Here is a 19,259-nt window from a genome sequence, read left to right on the forward strand (position 1 = left end):
GCCGTCGCCGTCTCCGGCGCGACCGGCGGGACGGTGCGTTACCCACCTAACCCACCGTCGCGCTGCCGTCGCTGATGCCGAAGCCTTCGGCTGCTTCCTGGTTATAGTCGGTGCAATTCGGTGGAAAGATAAAAGCTCGCGTGGAATCGCGAGGCGACACGCGGCGTCGACGGATCTAGGATTGGCCCGTCATCGGGTTTCGCTCGCGGAGTTGATTGACGTGTTCCTCGAACTCGATCGTCATCGCCGCGAATTACCGTTCGATGATCAGGCTGATCAGCGCAAAAGTATACTCGACCTCGACGGATTGATGCTTGAGCGGGATAAAGAGCCGGGGGGTTCGAGTTTTATAATATTTTACAGAAGTAATGGCTCGCATAAATGTAGTATTAAACATTCTTTTTACGGAAATACCATATTTATGTTCCAATGCACAATTATTTTATACATATTTTTGATTCAATATATTAAAACAATTTTGTACAACAGATTTTTTTCAATGTATAACAGTTTTTCATCCTGGCGACTTTTTCTACCTTTTTGTTCTAGATATTGAACAATTCGTATTGGACAAACCGATAATCTTACGAAACACGGCGATGTTCTTACATTTTTATCCACACGGCAACTACGGCGAGTCGCGCGACTTTGCCGATTGTGCTTGGTTGTCAAAAGTCACGTGGCGTCATTGGAGTTTGGAGTCGCAATGGCGCCGTGCAGTGAGGCGACGTTGGCGATTTAACGATGCGATCGAAAACAGGAGCAAGCCCCAGGAGAGACGAACGAGCCCGGTGACGGAGTCACCGCGAGATTTGTCGACGTCACAGAGATCAGCGGATTAAATTCAAATGACTTCGATCTCAATTCGGCCAGATTGAGGGTTCATAACCGCAACCTCTGTGCGGTTGAAGTAATGGCAAAATGACAAGCACAGCTGACGAGAATGCCGCGAAGAGAGCGCGTACCAAGAGGAAACGGCGCGACGATTGTCCGCTCGAAACAAGAGCCAAGGTGTAACGATTAAGCCGCTCTCAATAGATCCATAGAAAAAAGCGCGATTACTATTTTTTATTTATTTTTATATTTTATATAATTCAAAAGTACACATTGAGATTCAAACATTACGTATTTTTGAAATGAGAGTAATTAATTCGGACGACCAAATCTATTGAGATTTCGAGAGCATCTGCTGCAAATTTTGTCGATAGATTGTCAGCAGAAATAATACAGAATCTGCTAGGTAGTAGAATATAATGACAGATTGACTGTAGAAACTGAACAGAATCTGCCGTTTCGTAACCATATTTTTAATGTTTACGAAATGACGGATTCTGTTCGGTTCCTACCGACAATCTGCTGTCAGATTATATTGGCAGACTCTGTCGGCAAAACACAAGTTTAATGCAAACATATGATGATATATACTGGATCAGTTATCAGTTGTAATATTTGAGTTAAATCTGCTGCCAATCTGTTGTCATATGGGCAATTTGCTTATTAGATAAGTATGAGAAAAGTGCAAATTTGACGATAAAGGCATCAATGCATCAAAATTTAAATTGCCCTTCAAAATTTTATTATTGTATGAATATTTGTTATTATCATGACCACATAAAATGCATATTCTTCGTGAATCTCTGAATAATAGAATTTGTACAATCAAGGAATTTATACAATCAAAGAATTATTACAAACTTTTTAACAGTTTTTTAAACGACATAATTGTATGCCGTTTATATATACTTAAGTTATTAAGTCTGAAGATTCAACGTAGATTACTCAATACAGTAATAATACAGGGCAACGTGATGGCACAGGGATTATGGATTATGTAATTGTCGTGTTAAGACACAAATTCCCGAAATAAATGCAGTCACGAGGCTGTAATATTGGTCGGTCGCGACGAGCTTCATTATCGTTTGACGGGCGTCGTGGTACGAAGTTGATCCTTGATTTATTTACGCGAGTTAATTTTCGACGCGCGACTCGAGACGTTACGTAGTGTTTTATCGAGTCTTTATTATTAATATATATATAAAAATATATATATAAATATATGATTAAAAACGAATTAGCATGTTACAAGTGAAATGTAATGAGCTTTACATCATTATAACTTGTATAATATATATTAAATATTATAATAAATAAAAAACTGTACAATAATTTATGTTAATAACCCGTAAAATACGGATCATTAATAATTACATAATACTAAACATATCAGTTTAAAAAGAATACGTTTATTAATAATATCTTTTTATCTAAGATGCATAAAGTAACGTCGGAGATATACACGGAAAACGATCGTATCTCTGAGAAGCTTGGCAGTGGCAGTAAGTCGTGTTTAGCGAATAATATTTTGGACTTGCAGGTAACGCTTAATGCATATCTTAACGTACAGCAATTGGTTTCAGATGCGGTAACTAAATTCGTTTTTAAATGTCCGTCTTATATGATCGAGGCAGAATTTACAGCCGGGACGCTAAATTACGACAGTGACGATGACCTAGATGTAGATAGAGACAGAGAAGGAGTAATTCTAATAGGTATAGAATTAATTATCATGTATACTTGTATATACATATATTCAGTGAATTGCATTTACAGAGCATAGCGTATCTACAGAGCTCAGTTTGGTCGGATTGCAAGTGTGGAGAGCCTCTCTCTTGTTAGCCGACTACATCCTGTCGCATCCAGACTCGTTTAGAAAACAAATAATTCTAGAATTAGGATCTGGAGTCGGTCTGACCAGCATCGTGGCGAGTTACCTAGCTAAAGAAGTCATTTGCACCGGTAATGCAAATACTCAAAGCCCCCCCGTCCCCCCGTTGAGAACTTCAATCTTATTTATCCGAATATTCCAGACATCAACGTGGGTGGTATATTGAATCTGATTAAACGGAATTTTCTGAGGAATCATACATACGTTAGATCGAATTATCGCATCGAGGAAGTAAATTTTTTAAACTTACAATGGTCGAAAAAGTTGGAGGAGAGATTGCAAAGCGCAAATGTTGTATTGGCTGCGGACGGTAAACTTAGTAATTCTATATTTTAACTAGTGTAACATAGAGATGAGAAACGATCGTATTATTATTCTTTTTGGATTTGTAGTGATCTACGATGACAAAATCACAGACGGATTTGTCCGCACATTGATGAAACTTCTACACACGAAGAAGAAAAAAACAATTTACGTCGCTCTTGAGAAAAGATATGTCTTTACTGTCGCCGACTTGGACACCACTGCCCCGATGTACGAAGAATTTTTACGTTGCGTAGAAAAGTACAAAATGAATTGGTCTGTGGATTATATAAATATAGATTTTCCACGCTACTTCAAATATGATAGAGTTAAACATTTGGTTTTAATGAAGATACAAAACAATGCAAGATCTGTTGCATATGCATAGCAAATAGTTTTTTAATTAGATATGCGAATAATACATTACGATAACACGTAACATATTATCGTAATTATAAAATATTTCTTAATATTACAAAGAGAAAGAGAGCTTAAAGTTGCCACATAAAGAAATTAAGATCTCTGTAGACGAAATATAGTAATGAAATATAGTATTATAATTAATGTAAGTTATAAAAAAAATAAGTTATTTAAAACAAGATTATATCGTGGACATTTATATTTGTCGATACATAAAACAATCAAGTAGTCAAAATTTAGCACAATTTCAAAACAGGATTCAGCTTGAGCTACAAAATCTAAAAATCTATTCTTTTTAATCCTTCGAATTCATGTAACGAATAACAAACGATAATTTAAGGATTAATTAAAAGGAAAAGCGAAGATACTCGGATTGTGATCAAAATGACAATTATATAATACATATTTCTCACGTCCACATATTTATTTCGTAATTTATAATTTCCTATTTACAACCTACCATAGATAATATTATTGGACAGTGAATTAGAAGTCGCTCGAAGAGAACGATAATTCCGTTGAACTTAAAGCTCCGGCAGCACATCCTAAGATTAAAAAATTTCATTAGACTACCTATAGTATAAAGAAGACATTATATATAAAGGAATGTAAGCGCTTCTTCGAACGACCACGGCAGTAGAAGTTGTATATGTTACACGCAAATTCATAACATTTCTAATATGATATACTAGAGAGGTCTGAATTGCTCGCGAAAGGACGACGATCGCTAAAGAATGAGACGAGTGTGTTGCGAATGATTAATCTCATTAATTAAAATCGAGTATAATAATTCTGCGACTTTTAGAAATAATAACGAATGATAATATTCGATATTTCTTAAATATCGTCGATCGTCGTTCTGCGAATTCAGGCCTGCGCTTGGTTTGGTAAAAGGCACTTTCACTCTACCGATCCGTCTCGATGTAGAAAATGTAAAGTATAATTTACAGCCTCACAGGTTTTCTTATACTTTTTTTTATGTGTGTGTATATATCTGTTTGTATATATACATATAGATATAAAATTGTTATATATTATATACATAAAATATATAATAATTTTATACATGCATATGTATGCACACGCTTGAAATCTCAGAAATTGTAACCGCAACATTTTTTTACTCAGCGTATTCCCGAAAATGATTAAATTCAGGGCGATAAAAAGTTCATAAAGTTCGGCTACGATTAATCCGCTTATAAAGAGTGCGCGCTTTCCTATATAAAAGAATAATCTATCGGATGTAAAAAGACGTCTCGTGATCGCGAGTTGCCTCGCATGCAGAACGTAGAACTAGAAATTCTTTTTCATCGTGCCGAAATTACCTCCAAAAATTAATTTTCAAATTCTGAGATCGTCTGTTCTCCGCTTTTGTTACAATACAAAATTGCGCATGATGAAATTTTGCGTTACTTCTGGAATAGCTGCTTCGCTATGAGTTTCACAGATCAGTTGTGCAGATATACCAGAATTTACCGGAAATGTTACGTAAATAAAAGCATTAAAAAAATGAAATAATAAAAAACCGCCACTGACTAGAAAAAAAGAAATGAAGAATAAGTATGATAAAATTCGCATGTTTAGCAAGCATCGTGCTTTATTGTTCGCAATCGGAATCATCGACACAGAGGCGAGCAGAATAAACTCGTTCGCCAGATATCTTCCCTATTATCTCTCTTCTCGATTCATAATAATCATTCACATAAGCTTTAAATTAAATCTCAAATATCGATTTAACAGTTAAAACAATAATCATCCGGTTTATTCAATAATGTCAATTGCATAATTGTCTATATTACTTGCAACAAATACTGTACAAAAAAGAAGATGCAATTTGCATTAAAAACGCGCGAAATCGATCTTACTACTATTGATGAGTAGCTACTGGAAGCTACCTCCGTTCGGGGACGGCTTCTGGCTAGCGGATGCGGCGACGTTATTGTTGTTCGTCGCCATGCTCGCGTCCAGGACCAGTTTTCACTGGTACTCGATGATACTCGCGCTCTCGCCGGCTTGCATTGACAACCGGTGCAACGGGATCGCGTCGCGCTGCTACTTTTCGTCACTTGCACTACAAAGTTTGTACTTTTGCGGATAGATCGTTCGACCGCCTGCTCAAACGGCGTGCTTATACCTTCCGATTGAATACACCGTTGGGCATAATCTTACTTGCGATGCTCCGCGTCGGAGAAGATTATACCGCCGAAGAACGATGGAAGGGCGGGATTCGCCCCGACAACGGAATTTTGCATCGAACTATTGTGAATGACAGTCTTGCTCCTCGACGACGGTGGCAACGGCACACGTCATGTTATGTTGGCTTCTGTGCTTACGTACTGATGTTATGCATATTGTTGTGCATCTTGGCATTCTGCGAGTTGGGCGAGGCCAACGGCATGGAGGCGGTTGTCGTCTTTCGCCTGGCGTTCGACGACGAGCTCGAGGAACCGTCGTTGTTGAAGTTGATCTTAACACCGCCCGTCACACCACCTTTAAATGTGTCGTACATTAAATGTGCATGCGCACCTGTAGCCATCCAATGATCCACCTGAGACTCGTGTGATTTCTGCAGCACTTTACGCACATCTCCATCCTCGCCGCCCTCCTTCATGATTTCTTGCAGCTTCTGTATGGTCTGGTACAGTATCACCGGACTGATTAGTCCAAAATCAAACAGACTGCACATGTGCAATACAAAGTTGCGATAGAGGTTCTTCATAAGCAACTCCTTCCCCTTATTCTCTAAGAACATTTGGCAAGCTAGTGGTATCTGGCAGTCTCCCACGTATCCATGCTTCATCACATGCAGGTTCCACATTTTCATCAGCTCCTTCTCGCCCTCGTTCACATCCGTAAAGTCATCGATCATCATCATTGTCTTTGTTTGCAGCCACCTAGGGTCGTTCTCACCCTCGGAATCGATATCCATTTCTTTGGGGTATATAGGCAGGCAAGTTACAGTGTGATGATACAGTCTAAAGGATGTATACGTGTTTATAATGTGAAGACAAAAGATTATTTATACTATAACTATCGTAATTGTTCATGCCACAACGCTTACCTGTTGTGGCCGGTGATATAAGGCCTCTGATTTTCAAACTCATTCTCGTCAAGTTCAAGAAACTCGGACAGGCTTGGCTTCGTTCTCTTCGGACGGCACACCACGATATTCGTCACGCTCGTACGTCTGGTTGGTCCTGTTCTTGAAAAAGGTATACTAGACGGTTGTGAAATTAATTCGTGAGGACTACCTGCATACGAACCATCATAGCATTCGTTTATTGCTACGTCAATTCGGGCACCTTGTGGAATTGGCTGCAAAAAAGAAACATTCACAATCAATTAATGTCACAGCATGGAGAATAGATCTCTTAATTTATTTTATCCAATCAAATTAATTGCTTATTTCTCTCCAAACGTATGATTATCATATATCAATGGCATCAATGGAAAATATTGTAGTTGCAAAATCTTTCAGGAATATTATATCTATGAGGTTTTTTGAAAAACATAAAATCCAGGTATATATCGGTGAAAATTTTGTTGATTGTTTAGAAGTTATAACTATTACCGCCTAAGAAGTACTTGTTGAAACTCGCTGATTTTTAACATAAAAAAAAAGATAATTTCCTGGAAATATAAAAAATGTGCAATATTTTTTATTGATGCCGATATATTTAAATCGTATATGTGTAAATGTTCAAACTGTACTTGTTACATATAAATAATGTAAATGTAAAGTGTGCTTACCACGTATGTGAATGTGAATCGCGAATGACACAGCTTCAAATGCTTTAGAAGCGAGTACAGTTTGCCGCAGTCCAACGAGCACCAGGGGCAGTGTAGATCTTCGCAGGCCTCTGTCTGTTGCCGGCTGTTATTGTTGTACAAAAATTGATAGACTATCTGCTGAGTTCCGTTAGCGTCCACCTTCTCGTTGGAGATGCTAATTCTCGACGAGGGCGTTAGCGGACTAGGCGTTGGCAGTGTTGCGTTATTATTATTATTTGTGCTATTGTTATTGTGATTTACGGAAGATGAACGTTCGAAACCAGCTGAAAAGATAACGGTAAACGTTTAAAGCTACGTTTCCGTGTAATGTGGTGCATATATCGGAGAACTGACCATTGGCCGATCGATTCTCTTTATTGTCGCCGCTCGGTATCGGAGGTATCGGCATCGGTCTATCCACCAGACCGTTGCTCGGTTCCATCGTCCAACTGAGCCGGAATTTTAACGTCGGTCCTTGCCTGAACATGTCGAACGGTTCGCAGTCTTTGATGTCGGCCACAGTTTCCCAAGAACTATGTTTCTTAGGACTGGATCTAACATTGGTCTGTACTTCCTGCAAACCTAACTCATACTCGCCGTCCGTCAACAGGCATCGATTGTGCTTGTCATACACAGTAAGCTCCGAGCCATACTGTTTCACTTCTTCGCCATTGACCTTTATCGCACCCAAGGACGATTTACGACGCTTTTGAGCTGGTTCTGCAAAAAGACACCGTTTGTAATATATCCTAACATATTAACTGTTGCCCTTACCTTCTAAATCACAGTTAGTTATAAGGCAGCCATTGTTAGACATGCAGTAAACCCTGAGCAAAAGCATATAAGTCTTCGCTATATGACCGTTATTTAAGCTGAAGGATTCATTGGGTATGGAAATCGTGGATGCCTTCGATGGAGGCTGACTCTCGGAAGGATTGATTGGAACCTCACTCGTACCGACTGAAACCTAAACAAATGCCATATCTTAATCGAGAATCAATTCGATGGAAAACTTAACTTAACTAAATCAGTCTCTTTTATTAAAAAAATTTTAAATTTATCAGGTACCAAACTTACTTGCATGACAGGCGAGCTAACGTCTTTTCTTTTCTTATGGCAGATTTTCAGCAACAATGTTTCCACTTTGACAGGCTCCTGCGATACTTCAACTACAATTATACATTACAACCTTAAGAAGTACATCATCGTTACACATGAGACGTCTCATCAAGTATCAACAAAATATTTTCAGATATATGTGGAAAAAAAGGTTGCGTAATCGAGACGTACCTCTTTTATCGTAAAATCCTAAAAACGTAAGAGTCATGTATCCGCGAACACCGCAATTCTGTTCCTGCTTTTTCACTAATTTATCCAGAATTGTTTCGGCCTTAAATCCTCGCCGTGACTTGTGACTTCTGGACATACGTTGCCGCATATACGTTAAATTTCTGTATAGAAATATTGGCTAAAAAGAAATATTAAATTTCAATATACATCCATCGATCAAGGAAAATCAGCTTGCGATTCTTAAATAATTTGAATATTTATAACTTATGGGGTCATTCCACTTTGACGGCCAGCTATTTTTAACAATTTTTTTCACAGTAAATACACTATAATAAAATGAATCTTTTTGGGATTTATTAGGGCACTCTTAAATAACACCAAAAAAATTTTGTCATTTATCGTTTTTACAGCGTCAAAATGGAGTATAAAAAAAAATGCAAGTCCGCTGCGTTGATCAGTTTTTTTATTCAGGCTTACCTGAAACAAAAAGTCAAAAAGATTCTTAATCTGTATGAGTGTCGCTATGTTCCGAACTAAAATCAGGTCAAAATGTTTATTTTATCTTACTTTTTACATTACAAAATACATTTTGTTACTTTTAAACAAAAATTATTAATTTTAGTTCGGAACATAGCGATACTCATACAGATTAAGAATCTTTTTGATTTTTTGTTTCAGGTAAGCCTGAATTAAAAAACTGATCAACGCAGCGGACTTGCATCTTTTTTGACACCCTATTTTGACGCTGTAAAAACGATAAAGTAAAAAATTTTTTAAATTATGACAAAAATTTTTTGGTGTTATTTAGGAGTGCCCTAATAAATCCCAAAAAGATTCATTTCATTATATGGTGTATTTACTGTGAAAAAAATTATTAAAAATAGCCTAGTTTTTGGGCCGTCAAAGTGGGATGATCCCTTAAATTAAACTTGTATTTTATACCTACCATACCATAAAAATTTTACATATAGAGACATATGCAGACATTTTAAAAAGCATATGAAAATATAGACCACGATCAAGGCAATATCTCAACTTTTCAACTGACAATGAGTCAAAGGAACATATCTTAACTTACCTCATCAAAGCTTGTATCGTTACGACTATTTACTTTCGTATATCTCGTTACGTTAAAAACTATTGATACACCATAATTTCGAAATTATACATTCGCGTATAACAAAAACGAACAAAATATAATTAACGCTTTGAGGGCAACGCAAGTTAAAATTACAAGCAAACCAAGGACACAAAGAAGATATCGTCTACTCACTGAAATTTGGTTTCTTGTGCGGAGGAACCGGTAAATCTGCGTTGGTTCTGAAAAAATAAGATATTTAAAGTTACACAATGCAAATATTGTTTTCTTTTCATAGTTTTTCTCCGCCAATTTTCATGCCAATTTTCAGTATTGTTACATGTATATGAATGATTAAACGCATTATTCGCAATTAATTTATTTTCTTTAATTTATTATAAAATTTTGGATTAGTTCGGATTTTGACAAAGTGTATAAAACAAACGAGAAAAAATATATGTTTATATCACATACATACATATAATGATAACTATATAACTTGGCAAAAATTAAGTAACTTGGCGATTTTACATTTGCTCTCGTCAGAAATAAAACTTTATTCACGTCCATATCATTAGTACGGGATAGAATCCCCAGATGGCCGCGAGACAATTCACTTTCTCAAATTTAAAAACCGTCTCGTAGGATTTAAAGGTAGCCCGAAACAAGCCGAGACACGATCCTTCAATCAGGTATCAAATGGGAGGTGATGAACGGGTTTGACTCAAAATTATTTGAGACGCCTGCAACCCTAGTTGTTACGACGCTAGCAGGTTAAACCCCTCTGATCCCATAATTTTTTTTATTCATCCTCATAAAAATAACGTCTCGGAGTTTCTCACGGGTAAATCGCAAAAGCAGAGTCTACACATTTCATGTTCATCATCTTAGGAAAAACATTTCAAAGCATAGCGAGCGTAGACATGACAACGTGACAAATAAACGCGCATTTCCATATCTTTGTTCAATTCTCGTCTCTCTGCAATACGATTGATCGCAATGAAATATTTAATTCGCGTCGATTTGTAAGCCTTCTCCGATTTCTTGTAAATCGCGCAAATTAAAAAAAAAGAAAAGATTTCAGCCTTCTTTTTCCCTCGCATATATTTCCCGCGAGGGAGGGGGTGTATGTAGCGTACGATTGTATTAAAAAATTCCTTCCTCCTCGAGAGGAAGAAACGTCCGCGCGACGGGGCCGACGAGAGGACTCGGCAGCTCGGTACAGGCGAGCGCGATGACAGGTGTCCGTTTCGGAAGCGGCGGAGGGAGCGGAGAGCGAACCGACGCGCGGTCGCGCGCCACGGCGGGCGCCCCAGTTGACTCGGCGCGGATAGGGTTAGGTCCGGTCGCGACGGCCAGCGACGGCGCGCGGCGGCGAGATAACGGCGGGGCCCCCCGACGTTCGCGGGGGCGTCGCGCGCCCTCCGCAGGCAGGGTGAGGGTGAGGAGGAGGGAGGGGAAGGGGGGAGGTATCGACGCGGGGGTGACCGGAGACGAGGTTGCGGACCGCTTATCACGACACGGGACACGGGGTGACGCGCGGCCGCCGATAGGCGGCAAGGAGGTGTAAAGGCCGCGGCGCGACGGCGGCGGTGATGTTTTTTTCGCTTACTTTCGAAGGCCTGCAGAAAGAGCTCGTGGTCGGCCTGGATCTGATCCATACGAGGTCCCTTCTGCCCGTCGAGATCCTTCTCCCGCTTCTTCGGCGGCATTTTCGCGCGGTCCTCCGTGCACGACGAGCTTCCCCCCTACGGTAACTCCAACCTTTCTCTCTTTCGGTCGCGCGAAAAGTTGCGACGCGACAACGACAACACCCGCCCCGCGCGAAAACTGCGGCGGTCCGGCGGCGGCCCCACGGCGACTGACGCGACCCCTCGCGGCGCGCGCGCCATATATCCCGTATCCCGTCGGCGCGCATCGTCGTGAACGCGGCGGCGCGCTGAGACGGCGGACCATCTGCGGAGACGATACGCGACCTCTGGCAGAAATCGCGAATCGCCAAGATTTTTTCGAAGAATATTTCTCAGATTTTTTAATACAAATTAATTAAAACATATATTTCATAAATATTTCAAATTCTGAATAATATAATGAGAAAATCTGCGCAATTTATTAGAAATTTCATATAGATACTGAAATATATTTTCTGAAAATTCTTATCCATCAGTTATTTCTGAAAATCTGAGAAATTGACATATATATTTTTTAGAATTTTTTATAAATTTAAAATATGAGAAATTTCTAGAAAATTTTTGATAAAATGTTAGAAATTTTTTCATCAGAGGAACAATTTATTCTGCCACTTCTTGTGATTTTTTTATATCTCCCGCAAAGCGCGTCCACTGAATTTGTCCAAACAGCTGACAACTTCATGGTTCATGACGAAGTGACGCTTAATCGCGCGGGAAGAGACCAATCAACTTCACGAACAAACCTGATTGGCTGATCACGTTGATTTTTGCCGCGCGGCAAGCGTTTCCGTTCGTTCTGTCTGCGCGAGCCAATTGGTCTTCTCCTTCGTGCCAGGACTGTGCCAGGATCGAGCCAAGATGGCCGCGATAATCGCGTAAACGCGGAGAGGATCAAACGTCCTTCGTTTGATCGTCGAGAGGGCAAAATTGTACGACATATATTTTGGACCGGTGCAAGTCCGGCGCGGCAACGAAAGTTCCTCGAATCTCGGAGGGTGATCGCGAGCGCGTGTCGTGAGTCAGAATGACCGAAGAAGCGCAGCAGCAGCAGCAGCAGTCCGAGGGTGCTGGGACTACTGCTGGACAGACCGACAGCTGTTCCGTGCCGAACGACACGCAGACCGCTTCGTCGGATGTCGGAAAGGCCAAAGATAACAAGAAAGAAAAATGTCGTCCCATAACAAAGGTTCGCCCGGACCCGATAACGGATGCGAATTTCTCTCGCCGCGACAGGACAATTTTTTATGGCTTCCTCCGACGTTTTCTAACGACAGTACGAGACGCGACATAGGTTATGTCAAATAACTCGGGTGATAGAACCGGCCGGATTTTAAATCTAAGTAAAATTTTTAAGCGCAAAATGATATCAGGCTTGAACAAAGATATGAGTTATACAAGCTCAATGAACATTCTTTAAACAACGCTCGAGCTCCCTTAACATTAGTACATTCCATGCTATATGTATCTCTTTCACTGGTATTCCACGCTGAACTTTACCATACAGGTTGTTTAATATTTTGAGTATATAAGCAGACATATTATATTTCATAAAATATTTCATTTATTGATTGGTATGTTACATATACAATTAACAAACATGGAATGATTATACATCAGGTACCATCTGTAGTATGTATGACCTAAATGGACAGTTGTGTGACTTAAAACTTTTAAAAGAATCAGGTCAAAGACTCAATAGGTCATTATTGTTAGACTGTGATACATAGAGGAAGATTCAGAATAAAAGTTTAATGATAAATGGATGTACTAGGCCTATGTGACGAGCCTATGTTGAAGATGTTTCAGTCTTCGCTAACTGGAGAGGCATAAAGAAAATACTGATATTTAAGTAGCTTGTGTGAAAAGTAATTCTTTAATCCAGGAGTAATCACTTTTTTCTTGCTGCATCCCAGCAGCGAGAAAGTGAAGCTTAGTCACAGTAGTTTCCTTTATGGATTGTAAATCTATACCTATTTTCTTTTATTTTTCCTTACTTTTTAAGGCAATACTGGGTAAATTTATATACATGATTTCAAGATATCTCATATACTAATAAGTTGTAAAACAGTCAATATCTAATATACAATATATAGTTAATAATAATGACTTTTAATTGGAGTAAAAAATATTCCAGATAAATAATTGTTTACGCAAAAAAAATTAGTTGACTATTCTCAGATTAAACATACTATCACATTATTCATATATGAATGACCTCCAACTTTATGAAAACCTCATGGAAAACTAAATATGTTTTTCTTTATAATTTTATTATTATTTTTTTGCCATGAAACATCAGGGAGAAATGGGGGTTTTTAAAATAAAATTTTGATATTGCTCGTATTGAATGATGGGATACTTTCATAAACAAGTGTCATTCATATATGAACAATGCATATGACATGGTAATTGATATATTAATGTTGAGATCAATTGTCTTAGAAAATATAAACTTAAGGTGTTTATACATTTTTACCTCAAGTTATATCTTTTATGCTAATATTTTTTGTGAAGTGTATACGAAATAATGTTATGTTGTTAACTGGGATTAGGTGGTGATCAGAAGGTTGCCCCCAACAATGACTCAGGATCAATTCTTAGAGCAAGTTTCTCCGCTGCCGGAACATGACTATATGTACTTCGTAAAGGCTGACATGTCCCTTGGCCAGTTTGCGTTTTGTCGCGCCTATATTAATTTCATGGAGCAACAAGACATCTTCATGTTTCGGGAGAAGTTTGATAACTACGTCTTCGTAGATTCTAAAGGTGTGGAATATCCCGCAGTAGTGGAGTTTGCACCCTTTCAAAGATTACCAAAGAAACGAGTGGGCAAGAAAAAGGATCTCAAATGCGGCACCATTGAGAGCGACCCGTATTACATAAGCTTCTTAGAAAATTTAAAAAATCAGGACATTGATTCAAGTGTAGCCCAATCGAAAACCGAGTATTCTTACCAACCACCAGACAGTGAGTGCTTTTCGTTTTGTGTATATTCAAGTGAAGAGATGTATACATATTATATATGCGTATACATGTATGCGTATAAAGGAAAAGTTTTAAAATTATAAATGATTGTACTGTACAGATACAGTGAAGAAGATCACGACAACTCCACTGCTCGAGTATTTGAAGCTTCGTAAGCAAGAGAAACAACGTCTTCGGGATGAAAAACGTGAAGAGAGGCGACGGAGGGATATAGAAAGACGGAGGACTAAAGACGATCCTGTTATTTCTAAGGTAAGAGTAATCGAATCGATACATCAACTGGCAACAAATACAGTATGGAATATTATGGGATAATAACCATTTTGCTTTGTAATTATTTCTTATCCAATATTCGATCAAGACCAGTTTCGTGCTGCGTATATGTCATTCTTTACTGTATTTGCTGATACCAAATATTGATTTTCATCTGCAGCATATATATAATGCGGAAGACGAACAATCACCCAATTTTCCCACATCTCACCACCCCACAAATGTCAAATTTGAAGACTCGTTCTTTCAATGCTTTGTCGAAAACGGAAGTACATATAAATACGGAGAAGAGGTTTTCCTCAATAGATTTTTATACAAACGGGTGCAAGGGAAATTTTATAAGACTCACGAAAGGTTTTACGAGCACGTTAAAAAGACAAAACCGATTAGAAGCATGTTCGATGTCAAGAAACAATATTTAACTGGCAGTAATCAAGTTAACTGCAAAACTTATTTCTGTTTCTACAAAGGCGATCATGTAAGAAAGTTTTTCATTAGCAAAAGAAAGAACTCATATTTTTCTCCGTTGAAATCTTTAATGCGCTAGAATATATTTGAGATTCTTTTCGTTTACGCTAGTAGCCGCGAATTTCTTCCTGACTTTGACCTGCAAAAAGCTGTGGTACAATGTTTACGCCGAAAGAATCGTATGTTACGTCAATGCGGCGTGTAGAGAGAATGAGCTCTCAGGATTTAACTTTGTGAATTGATCCACTGCTGTATCGTGAGACAGACGGAAAAATTGATGCTGACGAGCTGGTTTGATGGTGGCTCTCGGGAGAGGAGTGTTTATCGCATATTTATCGCAATTAATTTTATATTTATGGTTTTCTTGAAACTTTATGTAATTCCATACATCCATATATAGGATACTTTGTAACTGTTTTAATCTGTACCCAATTTTTGAAGAGAATTTAAAAAAAAAAGATCTGATTTATATATTTGATAGTGTGCTCATATTTCGTTGTAAGACAAGCGTTATGAAGAAGTAAATAACATGCGCAAAACGGCATAAAGTCTGTAAGACGATAAAAGGCAATAAACTACATTGGAACAGTGATCGACATCAGATAAATATTTCGGCCTGATTTTCATGTCGCTGACTACTGTCCCCTCACGTTTTGAGAAGTTTGTCCAATGGTCTGTTGCCGCAGGCGGCAAAAAAAGAATAATGGGCATCAACACAAAAATCAGGCCAAATGTTTATCTGATACTGACCATATTAAATTAATAGCATAGATATTCTAAAATAGATGCACAGTGTTTAATTTTTTATAGGTTTTAAGGAATCCAGATTTGGATAAAGAATCGAGCAAAGACGATAAAGAGAACAAAGAGGAGAGGGATAAACTTTCGCCGAAGGAGCTGAAAAATAGAACTAAAAGAGACGAGAAAATAAGAGAGAAGTCAATGCGAGATCGAGAAACTAAACCTATCATTAAAGGGTATAGAGAGCGAGTTGACGATAGGAATAAGGAAAGAGAGATCAAGCAACGGCGATACGATGAGAAAAAGCCTTACGGAAGACGCGACGAAAGAGAGGAAAGAAGGATCGATCTCCGAGACGACAGAAGGTATGAGATGAAGGAAGAGTTTAGGGAGCCCAGAGACAGAAAGGTAGAGGAAAGACGCGGAAAAAGTTATGAAAAAATGAGACAAGAGAAGAAAAAGTTGGCAGAAACGAAAAAACAGATTGCCGACGCCAACGGGGACGACAACACAAATTCAAAGAAAGCGAAGGAGGAACATGATATCGTACAGGAGAAGGAAACTGGAAACGGCAAAGAATCGGTATACAATGGAGACGATTTAAGGCATGCTAAAGACAACGAATGTGAGCCACATAATACTGCCGAGGATAGGATAACAATGGATGCGGTACAGAATTACCAGGATAGTGTGGAAGAAGGAAACGGTTCAGTCAGTGCAGGTGAAAAAGGTTTATTCGTATAATTATCATACAAGAGAATTTACTTCTTCCCTCATTTTTTTTAGCGTTATTGATTTCAACATCTTCAGGAACTTAATAACGTCCTTTTATATAAAACTAGATAAGAGCTACTCCCGTCGTAAAATAAGTACCCATTTTGACGAATGTCTATCTAGTTAGCAACGCAACAGAATCGATTTTGTAAATCCGCTAAATAAACGAGGGAGGATATCTGTGCACGAATATTTTTGTGACAAATGTAACATGATGTAACGAACACATTTGCACAGATGTCAACGATGAGGACGATTCCGAAGATAAGGAATCGAAAGTTGTAAAGAGGCGTAATTCTCTCGAAAGTAGCGGCGAAGGCGGTGCAGGCGATGGGAATTGCTTACGGCGTCACAAATCGTTAGATGGAGGAGGCCAAAGTAACCTCCAGAAGAATGATAACGAGGAAAAAGAAAAAGATAAGAAAGATCCACGATTGGAGCGTAGGATACGAAATAAGGTAAGCGTAAGAGCTTCTTCGATGACATTATAGCCCGAATTAAGCCTCTCCAATGTAATAACTGCAGTCCCATGGACTTTGATTTTCTCATTAATTTCGTTACTATCACAATTTTTACGGGCAAGTGTTGTAAGTCTCTTGTCCACCTTTGGAGAAAGGCTGTTTAAAAGTTTCTTCAAGGAAATAATCGCAATATTGCAATTTGTTTATTCGCAGTAATTTTGAAATGAAATATATATTTTGGGTTTGTTTTTATCACGGTAGAATATTTTTTCATTCAAAAATTTTAATGTTATACATATATGCAAAATAAATTCCCTAAATTAAACTCTAGGATCTTTTGCTTAACAAGCAATTGTTTTAGTACTGATTTGATCAGTATCAAGATGAGAACTATGTATTGTGTAATTTGTGCATACATCAGGTAAAAATTGCATCATTCAATAGTATGTCTCTGCATGTAAAAAAAAAGAAGCGCCAAGGGTTTATAATACATATGCAAAGTAAATATACTTTCTCAAACGTGGAATGTATCCCTTTTTTAAATTACTTTTTTAATTCTTCGCGAATCTATATTTTTTTCCATGATATATTATTCATAAAACCTATACTTGATTTCGATGCTTGTACATAAGATTTATATTTTCTCTATCAATCTCATTAACACACTAATTTGAGTGAGAATATTTATTGACAATCGATTGTAGGATCGTCCAGCGATGGAGATTTATCGACCTGGCATGGGCAAGTTTAGCAAGCAACGACTGGAACGCGAAAAATCCAACGACGAACGGGCATCCCTGTCGCAGAGCCCCACGCCAAATCCCAGCGTCTCTTCCGCGGCCGGCAAGTCTGGAAAAGTTAGCGCGACGGAAGTACGCTCAATGACGTTCAAACGTAGCATCACTCGTGACGTAGCATAACAGATTCTCATTTCCAATTCTTATCATTCGGACATACTCCACTAGACTCGCGAATGACGCTTTGACTTCTGCGCACGGCAGAATTTTCATCGCCATGTATAATATAATTTTCTTCGTACTGTATAAAACATACCGCCATCTTTGACATGTGTTAAAATGATAATTCTATAAGCATATGTTAGATAAACATTTCACGCACAGTCTGATTATATCATACATTTCGCGGGTTTCTTTTCTTTTTTTAGATGCAATTTTATTACTGTAATAATAAAGAATTAATAAATACAATATGGTTTTTTTTTATTAAAATATATTTAGACCAATTATGGGAATATTGATTTTAATGATTAGGTTAGTTTTTTTGAACAATTTTCCAAAGATTATTGAAATCTTTTATCGTATAAAGCAAAAACAGTAAACTACAGGATAAGGATATACAGTAGCGACAATTCTTCGTTTTCGACTCAGTTGCGCAAATTCGCTTGCGCATCTCAAGCGACCATGTTCTTTGGATGGAGTCACTCAGTCAGCTACAGTATGCTACATAGGCCGCTTTCTGGCATTACTGGACCTTATAGATACATTTATAGCATTGAGGAGTCATAACGGTAAGCGTTCATTACAATTAATTCTAACAAAAGTATAGATATATACCTATTAGCAATTTTAATGTTATTTGATCAAAAATTAGTCACCGGAAATAAAAAATTTACATATTACCCTTTGAATGTGCAGATAAGAACATTTGTGGAATGCAAGTATCATAGTTTTACTTTATAAAAGATACCTCTCCCAAAATTGTCATTAACATTAAAACGTCTCAAAACAGTATATCATTCTTGAGCCATAATACATTTGCAATAAAAAAAGAAATGTTTTAAAATTTCAATTTTTGTTGGATTTGTTTGGATATTAAATGTTAGAAATGTTTAATACCCCTTACACAATAGCAATTAAGTTAACGTATTGCCCGTATCTGTACTAAAACTATTATTATTTATCTACATTAATTGTAAATTTGTTAAATAAAAATTTGTATAATTAATTTTTCTAACCAACTAAAGACGAAAAGGTCGATAAACGAGCAAATTGAGTAATTACAAATTATGCAAATTAAACAACATGTGATTTATATCGGACTGTCTAACTTCCGACAGTTAGATATATAGTAATAAATCACATTTTATTTAATTTGTAATTTTATTTTGCTCGTTTATCATCCCACCGACCTTTCCGGCTGTTTTGTAAACACGAGCCTGATCTTAGTTTATTGTTTTTCTCAAGTTTTGAATAAAATTGAATTTTCACATTACATTTTGTTTACATTTCTTAGTCTTCGAGCAAAGATACGTTCCTGAA

General features: G+C 37.8%; 3 protein-coding genes across 6 annotated transcripts; 2 read left to right on the plus strand and 1 right to left on the minus strand.

Moving 5' to 3' along the window:
• Window positions 1–42: 42 nt before the first annotated feature.
• On the plus strand, window positions 43–3,870 carry LOC139809837 (methyltransferase-like protein 22). 2 transcript variants are annotated; one of them, XM_071773069.1, is made up of 7 exons: window positions 43–365; window positions 550–2,092; window positions 2,270–2,336; window positions 2,418–2,549; window positions 2,611–2,796; window positions 2,868–3,035; window positions 3,118–3,870. In XM_071773069.1, the coding sequence occupies exons 3-7, from the start codon at window positions 2,270–2,272 to the stop codon at window positions 3,414–3,416; spliced, it is 852 nt and encodes a 283-aa protein (XP_071629170.1). In that variant the 5' UTR covers window positions 43–365; window positions 550–2,092; the 3' UTR covers window positions 3,417–3,870. The 2 variants fall into 2 exon arrangements, with proteins under 2 accessions (XP_071629170.1, XP_071629169.1); XM_071773068.1 differs by having other exon boundaries at window positions 550–1,011.
• On the minus strand, window positions 3,852–11,465 carry Su(z)12 (Polycomb protein Su(z)12). 2 transcript variants are annotated; one of them, XM_071773061.1, is made up of 10 exons: window positions 11,200–11,465; window positions 9,783–9,829; window positions 8,510–8,687; window positions 8,297–8,388; window positions 7,994–8,186; window positions 7,574–7,939; window positions 7,199–7,503; window positions 6,712–6,763; window positions 6,510–6,645; window positions 3,852–6,423 (listed from the first exon to the last, which is right to left on the minus strand). In XM_071773061.1, exons 1-10 carry the CDS (start codon window positions 11,297–11,299, stop codon window positions 5,778–5,780), a joined length of 2,115 nt encoding a protein of 704 aa, XP_071629162.1. In that variant the 5' UTR covers window positions 11,300–11,465; the 3' UTR covers window positions 3,852–5,777. The 2 variants fall into 2 exon arrangements, with proteins under 2 accessions (XP_071629162.1, XP_071629161.1); XM_071773060.1 differs by having other exon boundaries at window positions 6,510–6,763.
• A 641-nt stretch (window positions 11,466–12,106) lies between these two features.
• Window positions 12,107–19,212, plus strand: Upf3 (UPF3 regulator of nonsense mediated mRNA decay). Of its 2 annotated transcripts, none has more exons than XM_071772562.1 (6): window positions 12,107–12,464; window positions 13,831–14,245; window positions 14,364–14,515; window positions 15,815–16,475; window positions 16,757–16,977; window positions 17,685–19,212. In XM_071772562.1, exons 1-6 carry the CDS (start codon window positions 12,303–12,305, stop codon window positions 17,898–17,900), a joined length of 1,827 nt encoding a protein of 608 aa, XP_071628663.1. In that variant the 5' UTR covers window positions 12,107–12,302; the 3' UTR covers window positions 17,901–19,212. The 2 variants fall into 2 exon arrangements, with proteins under 2 accessions (XP_071628663.1, XP_071628664.1); XM_071772563.1 differs by having other exon boundaries at window positions 12,109–12,464; window positions 15,815–16,466.
• Window positions 19,213–19,259: the final 47 nt, after the last annotated feature.

Source organism: Temnothorax longispinosus, chromosome 3 (genome assembly GCF_030848805.1).
Source record: "Temnothorax longispinosus isolate EJ_2023e chromosome 3, Tlon_JGU_v1, whole genome shotgun sequence".
In the NCBI taxonomy this organism is placed as follows: domain Eukaryota; kingdom Metazoa; phylum Arthropoda; class Insecta; order Hymenoptera; family Formicidae; genus Temnothorax; species Temnothorax longispinosus.